We start from the raw sequence: 10,363 nt of genomic DNA, 5'->3' as shown, positions 1-10,363 counted from the left end.
CAGCCGCCGCGGTCGGATTCGAGCCCGGGAACTCCGGATCAGTAGCCGAGCGCCATAACCACTGAGCCACCGCGGCGCGGGCCTTAGCGTTCGTGTAAGTTTTCGCTGGGCGTTTGTACTGGCTTCAAAAAATATTTTCCATCTCATTGGATATTTTATTTACAGTAAAACCAGATATTAAGGCACCTCCCATGTTTAGGTTATCATAAACAATAAAGTCATGCAGTTATAAGCAACGCGTACGTGTGGCCAATATCTGCAGGAGTACGCTGTAGTGTTACAGGCAAATGTTCCTTGTGGAACGGTTTCCATACGCTGGCCGCGAATGAAGTTTCCGATTCTCACGAGCCGGATGACGCGTTCACCATTTGGGATCTGCACACGCATATCTTCTGCCACGTGCTATTTGGCAGGCATTTCGTTTGGTTGCTGTACCAGTCTAGTCTCTGGAGAAAATCCACACGCTTCTCCCAAGCAGACTCGGCACGGATAGTTCCGTACACTTCGAAGTGTGCCGTCGGCGTCGTGGTCATCAGGACACGCAGCAGGACCTTGCCGGCCACGCGCCCTCCAAGAACGGACGACTCTTGGACGCTGTTCAGCTGCCATACGACGCACCTCCCGGGAAAGTGTAGCTCCGCGAGGGCGTTGATGTAGGACAAGGCGTAGTGAGCGAATGACAAAGCAACTTTTTGGTCGCTAAGACTGCTGCTTGTACCGATGCAAGCGCAGAACTCGGGAGCGACGAAAGCATCGCCACACGTCCTTTCTGGTGGTATTCTGCCCATGAGACTCAATCCCCTTTCCGTGGAAGCCGTGCTGAGAGCTGGAAACTTGGACAGACCGAGCAGAGTGGCGTGCAAGTCGTAAGCGGTGACCAAGCGACGCTGGTTCACTTCGAGCTGGGCGGCAGTCCGTGGGTGTTCCGCCAGAAAGTGTTTGGGGAGCGCCAAGAAACAGAAGGGATTCCTGTCCTCGTAGCGACCGAACTCGACCGATCTGAACGGACCGATTCGAGGGCCGTGGTCGCTGATGAAAAACAGTGCCGTCTTCTCAAGGACGCCGCACGCGGAAAGTTCTCGGAGGAAGGCCTCGATTTCGGCGTCCATCAGCTTCAGCCCATTCATGTGGTCGTGAGTGAGGTGCGCAAGCCACACAAACGAAAACATTGGTATGTGGCGATTCATCTTCAATACTTGGGCCAGGTAGGTGATCAGCTCTGTTGACTTTAAGCGAGAGCCGACGCAGAATCGCGCGCTAGAATCGCTGTCGTCCAAAAGACGTAAGATAGAAATGGGGTAATAGTCGGCCGGCACTCGCTTGAAGCCGGTATAATTCGGATAGGTGAAGGGTCCATATTGCGGCATTTCGTCGATGTACAGGGTCGTGTAACCCCTCCTCTTGTACGAATTCCAAACAAACGGAAGGTCGTCGGCCTTCTCTGAGCGCGCCATTAAACTCTCCGCCTCAGGACCGGGTAGTCCGGTCAGGAGAGGAGCCAGGTTGGGGAAACTGTTGTCACCAGCCTTGTTAAACGCGACAAACTCGAATGCGCCCAGCTCTTCCTCCAAGTACCTACGCGTATGCTTCATATGACGATGGAAATTCATCCTTGAAGTCGAGTCTATGCCCAGAATTAGAACGTTCATCCATCTGCTTTGCGAGCGGGCTTCATTCGACGCTGAGGGTTTGGGCTTTTGTCGCTTCGTTCGGGGGATGAAGAAGTAGTCCACGAAAAGTAGCTTCCCGCTTTCCTTACAAGAAACCTGTACGTACTCTGCTTTGACAGGTCCTCCGAAAGGTAGCGGCGCAGCCGGTCCGAGTTGGGGTGTTGTGTCGGGAATTGCAGCGCTTTCGTTACGGAACACCTCACGGTAGTGGCAGACGATTTTTTCGCGCGTGGCATTGTAGCCGCGACGGAGAGCACCGGCGTCCAACGTGAACCTGTCGATATTCTGGGCGAGGACGGTGAGATTGCGGCTGGCGCAGATGGCCTCGTGCGGGGGATCTTCAGTGAAGAGACTTCTGATAGCGTAATGGTAGGGATTGTAGAGGGGCAATGAGCAGCCGGGAGTCTCCAGTAAGAAGCCTTCGTGGTGAATCGTCATGTTCCTGAACACGGGTGTCAAGAATTCCACTTCGAACCAGAAGACCTTGTACATAGACACAAAGAGGATTAAGGTGAACAACAAAGACCTCTTAGTTCTCAGCCTGGAGGACCTTCCCATGGCCAACGGCTCTTCTTCTTTCTCCTTTCCCTTTCCTTAAAATCAATAACCGAGACATAATCTGCTGGCGCTTTGGAAGGTGGACACTATCGAGGCACACAGAGGAGGAAGTGTAGGGTGTTAAACCAGTATCTGCCGGATAGCTTACCCTGTCGCCAGAAGATAAGGTATAATTACGCCCCTTCGCTTTACATTTTTTTTTGGAGGGGAGGAGGCGTGGGTGGGGGTAAAATACGAGTGCTTCTTTCTTCATATTTAGGTAAAAACATTTTTTTCAACAGAGAGTAGAATAATTCTGCTATTGTTGAGTAATTCTTTTCACCAGAAATGATAGACTTTTAATTGCTCTTTTTTCTGTGGGAAGTAATATGTTCTAGTCGTTTTTTCTATATCATTTTCTGGATGATAGATTGCACCGTGTACGTATTGCCACGCGCGGATGAGGCCCTTCGTAGAGTGAAAACAACAGCGCAGCGGAGGCGTTATCTGAAGACAGTTTCACCTTTTCTTCCTCGCATCCGGGACACGCGCGCTTGAGTTCAGCGTAGAAAGAAGATGAGGTATGTATCGTGCCATTTTCTCTCGTGTAAAAATTGAAGGGGTCACCTGAGCTCCGGCAGAGCGAATTCTCTATTTTAGGCTACGTTTTCACCAACATTCTGCGCGTTGTCCTCGTTCAAACTGCACAATGTAGGCACCATTGGCAAGCTTAATGTACACTCTGTCAATCGATGCACACCACTGTAGTATGGCTGAATTATCAACTCCACAAGCGGTGGTACTGCAGATGACAAAGTCGGTGGTTTTTGCTGAGATGATTTATACTTTAGAGAACAATTTAAAGAGGCACCTGCCACTAGCCACCTCCCACCCCCCTCAGCCCAAAATAAAGGGCTGCAGCCCATTCACCACTGCCTCGCTCGTCCTACGTCCGCAGCCCACCTCCAACCTGCAAAAAGGCCACCCACTCACCTCCGCTAACATTCACCCGCCAGTAACGCCTGAAAGAATTAATAGACATCTTAATCGACATAAGCAGACGCACGCTACGGAGGCGAGCGAAAGTTTCAAAAAGTCGCCGGAAGGGGCTTGCCAACTTTCCCGAGCGATAATAGGTTCTCTGCCGCGAGAGGTGTACTATATTGTTCAGGTATTCATGGCAACACAAAGCGAAATTATGCACTCTCCTAAGGTGTTTCAGGCCCCCTTAAATATGCGTGCCGGAAGTGTTGCGAATAAAACTTTTAATAATGCTATTGGAGTTGACTTACATTCATGTAACCATCAAAGGCACAGAAAACGGGACAAAAGCATGTTTACCAATACAATTTCAAATTGATCATTCAACGTCCTAACAAACCCAGAAAGATATAATCAGGGCCTGCGTACATGAATGTCATCGCAGGATGGCACTGAAAATCAGTTTCTCAAGAACCAGATGTGTTTAGCATCTGGGGTCTGCACATGCAAACCTTCATCCACCTGCTCTTTAGCAGGCACTTGGTTTGGTTGCCGTATATGTCGAGTCTCTGGAGAAAATCCACACGCTTCTCCCAAGCAGACTCGGCACGGATAGTTCCGTACACTTCGAAGTGCGCCGTCGGCGTCGTGGTGATCATAACACGAAGCAACACCTTGCCGGCCACGCGCCCTCCAAGAACTGACGACTCTTGGACGCTGTTAAGCTCCCATACGACGCACCTCCCGGGAAAGTGTAGCTCCGCGAGGGCGTTGATGTAAGACACAGCGTAGTGAGCGAATGACAAGGCAACTTTGTGGTCGCTAAGACTGCTGCTTGTACCGATGCAGGCACAGAACTCGGGAGGGACAAAAGCGTCGGCACATGTTCTCTCTGGTGGTATTCTGCCCATGAGACTCAATCCCCTTTCCGTAGCAGCCGAGCTGAGAGCTGGGAATTTGGACAGACCAAGCAGAGTGGCGTGCAAGTCGTAAGCGGTGACCATACGGCGCTGGTTCACTTCGAGCCGGGCGGCAGCCCCCGGGTTTTCCTTCAGAAAGTGTTTGGGGAGCGCCAGAAAAAAGAACGGATTCTTCTCCTCGTAGCGACCGAACTCGATTGTTCGGAATTTACCGGTACGAGGGCCGTGGTCGCTGATCAGAAACAGCGCCGTCTTCTCCAGCACGCCGCTCGCGGAAAGTTCTCGAAGGAGAACGTTGAGCTTTGCATCTATTAGCTTTAGCCCGTTCATGTCGTCATGAGTGACGTACCCGAGCCACATAAACGAGAACATAGGCTTGTGGCGATTCAGCTTCAGTACTTGGCCGAGGTAGTTGATTAGCTCTGCTGTCTTTAAGCGAGAACCGACGCAGTACGGCCCTCTGGAATCGATGTCGTCCAATAGTTGTAGCATTGGAACGGGGTAGTAGTCGGCCGGCACTTGCCTAAACCCGGTGAGATTAGGAAAGGTGAACGTCCCGTAAGTCGCCATTTCATCGATGTACACGGTCGTGTGACCTCTCCTCTTGTACGGATTCCACACAAACGGAAGTGCGTCGACATCCTTGGAGTGCGCGATTAGACTCTCCACTTCATGACCAGTCAGGCCGGTAAGGAGAGGAACCAGGTTGGGGAAACTGTTGTCCCCGACCTTGTTATACGCGAGGAACTCGAACGCGCCCAGCTCTTCTTCTAGAAATTTACCCGTGAGCTTCATGTGGCGGTGGAAATTCGTCCTCGACGTAGCGTCCAGACCCAGGATGAGGACATTTATCCATCTGCTCTGCGAATGAGCTTGGTTCGACGCGGAGGCTTTGGGCTTCTGCCGCTTGGGACGAGGGACGAAGTAGTAGTCCTCGAAAAGCAGCTTCCCGTTCGCATTACAGGAAACCTGTACGTACTCTGCTCTCAGCGGTTTTCCGATCGGCAGCGCCACAATTGGTCCGAGTTCGGGCGTTTTGTCGGGAATCATAGCGCTCTCGTTTCGGAGCACCTCACGGTAGTAGCAGTGAGTTTCCCGGTGCGAGACGTTATAGGCGCGGCGGAGGGCGCCGGCGTTTAAGGTGAACTTGTCGAAGTTCTGGACGAGGACGGTAACGTTGCGGGCAGAACACATGGCTTCGTACGTTGGATTTGCAGCGAATAATGTTCTAATAGACGAGTGGTAAGGGTTGTAGAGCGGCAGCGAGCAGCCGGGAGTCTCCAGCAGGTAGTCGTCGTAGCGAATCGTCATGTTCCTGAACACGGGAGTCAACAGTTCTACCTCGAGCCAAAATAATTCGTACATCAACACAACGAGGAAGAGGCCTAACAGCAGAGCCTTCTTAGATCTTAGCCGGTAGAACCTTGCCATAGCTTCTTCTTCTTCACCTCAGTAAATATGCCATAGCTGTCCTCTATTCTTCTTCTCCTTCTTCTGCTGACAGTAATAATGAATGAATGAATGAATGAATGAATGAATGAATGAATGAATGAATGAATGAATGAAAAAACTACTACTGCTCAAAAGAGGCCTTAGCGAGGTTGGTAGGCACAGCCCCTAGATCAGGGACACTATTGCGGCTGCTGCGACGATACAGGCCCGATACAGGATACATAATCCGTAGGTTCCATGAAAAGGAAACGTTGTTGCAATACAGGGAGGGAGAAAACAAAGATGCCGATGAAAGCAAAGAAGGAGAGGCACAGTATTCATTGGGTGTCATTGTTACAATAATCGACCCACATTAAGAAGCCGACGACGCGAACACATGCCCTCTCTCGCCGTAGGAGGGACCAGATCAACGGAGAAAAATCTGTCGGTGACCGGCATAGAGAACGCAGCCATACGCGTTTTGAGTGATGCCCCGGAGACGAACGGCTTCGTGCGTTCTGGAGAATTCCTCGCCGCCTGGCCGATGGCGACGCGCGCCCCGACCGGAAGGTGAGAGAGCGTTTGTAGTATAAAAGTTCCTGCATGTGGGCCTGCCACAAGATCGGGCTAACAGACGCGGCAAGTAGCGCTGGATAGTGACTTCCTTTCCCTGCGGGGCTGGGATCTAGGAGCTCTCGCCAATATGCTCCTTGTCACCGGATGTATCTGCTGCTAAACCGTCGTCGTCGTTTCGGATGACGCGGTTGTTGCGACGCGCGTCTTGTCTTTCAGTCTTTCCTCTCACATCTCTTTCAACTCTCCTACTGTCTGCATTTGGCAGCGATTGTCGCTCAGCTTGAGCAGTGGGCAGGTCCGTGCACTTTACTTTTCATTCTTCAGACGCAACAACAACGCACTATCACTGGTGCTACCACTGAAGTTCTCGGTGACTTCGTATGTATCGAAGGCTCGATTAAATGCTGCAGAGGGCTGCATGTCACCGATCTTCAAGAGGCATAACATGGCGTGGCAAAGAGTGACTGTGGCAAGTTTTGGTTTTGCGACGGGTCCACGGTGGACGTAGTGTCGGCGCGGTGGGCCTGCGAGCATATTTTCGTATCGGCCTTATCTGAGAGTCTTTTGGTTTGGTTCGGTGTATGGGGATTTAGTGTCCCAAAGCGACTCAGGCTATGAGGGACGCCATAGTGAAGTGCTCCTGAAATTTCGACCACCTGGGGGCACTGACATTGCACAGTACACGGGCGGGCATCTAGAATTTCGCCTCCATCGAAATTCGACCGCCGTGGCCAGGATTGAACCCGCGTCTTTCGGGTCAGCAGCCGAGCGCCATCATCCACTGAGCCGCCGCGGCTGCCTGCGTACCTCTCTAGGTGGTGTGTGAAACCTTTGCGCAGCACTGGTGGTAGCAGTCTCGTACGTTATGAAGGCTCGAGGGGGCCAGAAGGCAACGCTTTCCGCTGTGTTCTTGCTGGCTTCTTTACCTCCGTTCTTTTTCTGATTTAGTTGCCTTTATTTGAAATAAGAAAGGAAGAAATGGATGCGGTAGTGGAGGGCTCCGGAATAATTTCGACCACCTGGGGATCTTTAACGTGCACTGACATCGCACAGCAAACGCTAAGGCACCCGTTTGCTGTGCGATGTCAGTGCACGTTAAAGATCCCCAGGTGGTCGAAATTATTCCGGAGCCCTCCACTACAGCACCCCTTTATTCCTTCCCTTACGGCGCGGTTCAGGTGTCTAGCGATATATGAGAAAGGTACTGCGCCATTTCCTTTCCCCAAAACCCAATTTATTTGGAAGCTTGTAACCGACCGTAAATATAAAAAAATTCTTTGGGGGCACTTAGATATCCCTTATCTGCGGGAAGGCGAAAGCTGTTTGCGACTCATTGCACTGATGTCAATTTGAGCGGTGACGTCACACTGCGCATACGCAGTTGTTGCTTGGCGGCGGATCGCACCACCCGCCACAGCAGGCAGTTACAAGGTGACGTGTCAAGGTCACGTGACCTAGGATGTGTGGAAGGGTGAACCACATTTATTGTAGTTCCCGGTAGCCGCGGCTGGTGAGCCGGCGGAGCGGGCTGTTGTCGTTGCTGGCCAGGCCGGTTGCCGAGAGCATTCTGGTCTGCGCGAGGCAGGTCGCGCGAACTTCATCTTCATCAGCGCCGATACAGATGTAACAGACGGACACGGTCACATGACTTAGTATGTAATGGACGGACACGGTCACGTGACCTATGATGTAACGGACGAGAGCGAGTATGAGGCATTAAATGTTTTCGTCTTAATATCCGTACTGTACTGCCACAGTATATTCCCTCCGTGTTCTGTGACGTGGACGGAGGTCTGCTCTGGTCACCTGCGCCGTCAGAACTCCACGCGACGCGACACCCATCTGGCAGCCTTCAGTAGGCATCCATAACGCCTGCACTCCAACCCGACGGGCGCAGCACATATAGTGTCACAGAAGCAGAGCGGACCTGACGTGTCACCCACCCTCATCAGACGCCCTTCTCCCGTTCCTCTATACGAAGCAGGGCGTCCATTGCCGCCACGCCGAGGTTTCGCGGATCCCCGCTACCGCAGACCAACTTGGGCAGCATTAGCCACCGGCAGCTTTTAGAATTTCGAAAACGTGTTTACCCTCGCCGCCGTGACTTACACCCTCGGAGCAAGCACGCTTGGCACTGGCGCTTGGTAGCGCTTGAGAAACAGAAGCGGCATTTACTTATCCGACAGGGCCGGGTTGAGTCGACTTGCCAGGTAAAAAGCCAGTTATTGGGTCCGTAAACGCTGCCTAATCGGGTAGGGCAGTCGACTAAACATCACGAAACACAAAAACGCGCTTGGGCGCCTTAGCGTTTTCCTCCATAAACGAACCCGACCGCGGCGGCTATGTTTTTATGGAGGAAAACGCTAAGGCGCCCGTGTGCTGTGCGATGTCAGTGCACGTTAAAGATCCCCAGGTGGTCGAAATTATTCCGGAGCCCTCCACTACGGCACCTCTTTCTTCCTTTCTTCTTTCAATCCCTCCTTTCACCCTTCCCTTATGACGCGGGACCCGCCGCGGTGGCTCAGTGGTTAGGGCGCTCGACTACTGATCCGGAGTTCCCGGGTTCGAACCCGACCGCGGCGGCTGCGTTTTTATGGAGGAAAAACGCTAAGGCGCCCGTGTGCTGTGCGATGTCAGTGCAGGTTAAAGATCCCCAGGTGGTCTAAATTATTCCGGAGCCCTCCACTACAGCACCTCCTCTTCCTTTCTTCTTTCACTCCCTCCTTTATCCCTTCCCTTACGGCGCGGTTCGGGTGTCCAACGATATATGAGACAGATACTGCGCCATTTCCTTTCCCCAAAAACCAATTATTAATATTATTATTATGACGCGGTTCAGGTGTCCAACGATATATGAGACAGATATTGCGCCATTTCCTTTCCCCAAAAACCAATTATTATTATTATTCTGAACTAGCCCAGTTAGCACATCTGAGCTGATGCATTGGGGTTATAGTTTGGACAACGCCCTCTCTACTTTGAGTAGAGGCGTTTTGGAGGCAGCTGTTGTGGAGGATTGTCGCGCGAGTTGCGGCCAATGGCAGGAAGTTTGCGTAAGTTCGGAGGAGCATCGCGCCGGCTGTAGCCAATGGGAGTGTGCCCTTGGCCAAACCTAGCATAGCAACTGCCTATGCAGAAATAAAATAAATATAATTGCCATGACTGGGTTTCGAACCCGCGGCGGCGCGAACAGATCAGCTTCGCTGGCCACTGCACGAGAACAACTATATGCTATCGCCTCAGCCGATCGCGCCTCATGTTGTTGTTGTTGTCCTCTGTTGGAGTGGTACCCACAGTGGAGGATTGGCCAAGGTGCCTTATACAGACAACCAATTGTGAAACAATGACTCCTTTAAGTTAGTCGAGGAGATTGATTTTTATGCTTGAAAAAAAAATTTGAATCATAATTAACAAAGGAGTCTCCCAGACCCAATGTGAAATCATGCAGGCAATTTGTAGTCTAGTTTTAGGACATATCCCCTGGCGCTTGCCCCAAAAGAGAGAAGAACCGAAATAGAAAGAGGAAGCCCTAATCGAGCCAGGGGAATCTGCAGATAAGCTTTTCGCTGAGAAGCAAACCGTCAATAGGAGAGGGCGCTCGACTACTGATCCGGAGTTCCCGGGTTCGAACCCGACCGCGGCGGCTGCGTTTTTATGGAGGAAAAACGCTAAGGCGCCCGTGTGCTGTGCGATGTCAGTGCACGTTAAAGATCCCCAGGTGGTCGAAATTATTCCGGAGCCCTCCACTACGGCACCTCTTCTTCCTTTCTTCTTTCACTCCCTCCTCTATCCCTTCCCTTACGGCGCGGTTCAGGTGTCCAACGATATATGAGACAGATACTGCGCCATTTCCTTTCCCCAAAAAACCAATTATTATTATTATTATTATTAATAGGAGAGGAGAGTGATCTAGTGTTTCGGTTTCACCACGTGCTGCACAAAGGTTTGACAGAGAAAACACAGATCGGAAGAAATATAGAATTAGTGGTGGAATTCTGCCCCGAAAGAGGGTCATAGACACCTCGCATTGCCGTGAACTGCATAAGCGCCCACTCAATGGGAAAGCCAAAGGTTGAAAATCCGCTGCAGCAAGGAGAGGCTCAAGTCTCAAGGAATGCAGTTGCAGGAGCCATTGGCAGCGGGCTGCATGTTGTCATTTGCACAGTGTTTGGAGTAAATGGTACCACAGGTCCGCAAGAGGCAGACTTTACTAAAAAATCAGACATCATGTTAGTATCAATGCCGCAA

At 51.5% G+C, this 10,363-nt stretch overlaps 2 protein-coding genes across 2 annotated transcripts; both read right to left on the bottom strand.

Annotated features, from left to right (window-relative positions):
- Positions 1-341: 341 nt before the first annotated feature.
- Positions 342-2,195, bottom strand: LOC144124124 (uncharacterized). The gene has a single exon (XM_077656786.1). It carries the CDS (start codon positions 2,160-2,162, stop codon positions 342-344), a length of 1,821 nt encoding a protein of 606 aa, XP_077512912.1. The 5' UTR covers positions 2,163-2,195.
- A 1,460-nt stretch (positions 2,196-3,655) lies between these two features.
- LOC144124123 (uncharacterized) lies at positions 3,656-5,539 on the bottom strand. The gene has a single exon (XM_077656785.1). It carries the CDS (start codon positions 5,537-5,539, stop codon positions 3,656-3,658), a length of 1,884 nt encoding a protein of 627 aa, XP_077512911.1.
- Between the last annotated feature and the right edge of the window lie 4,824 nt (positions 5,540-10,363).

This window comes from Amblyomma americanum, chromosome 3 (assembly GCF_052857255.1).
Source record: "Amblyomma americanum isolate KBUSLIRL-KWMA chromosome 3, ASM5285725v1, whole genome shotgun sequence".
In the NCBI taxonomy this organism is placed as follows: domain Eukaryota; kingdom Metazoa; phylum Arthropoda; class Arachnida; order Ixodida; family Ixodidae; genus Amblyomma; species Amblyomma americanum.
This window is presented reverse-complemented; position numbering and strand designations above follow the sequence as displayed.

What these genes read in the sequence shown, in the direction of transcription:
- LOC144124124 (XM_077656786.1), bottom strand. Translation starts at nt 2,162, where the DNA reads ATGTACAAGGTCTTCTGGTTCGAAGTGGAATTCTTGACACCCGTGTTC.
- LOC144124123 (XM_077656785.1), bottom strand. Translation starts at nt 5,539, where the DNA reads ATGGCAAGGTTCTACCGGCTAAGATCTAAGAAGGCTCTGCTGTTAGGC.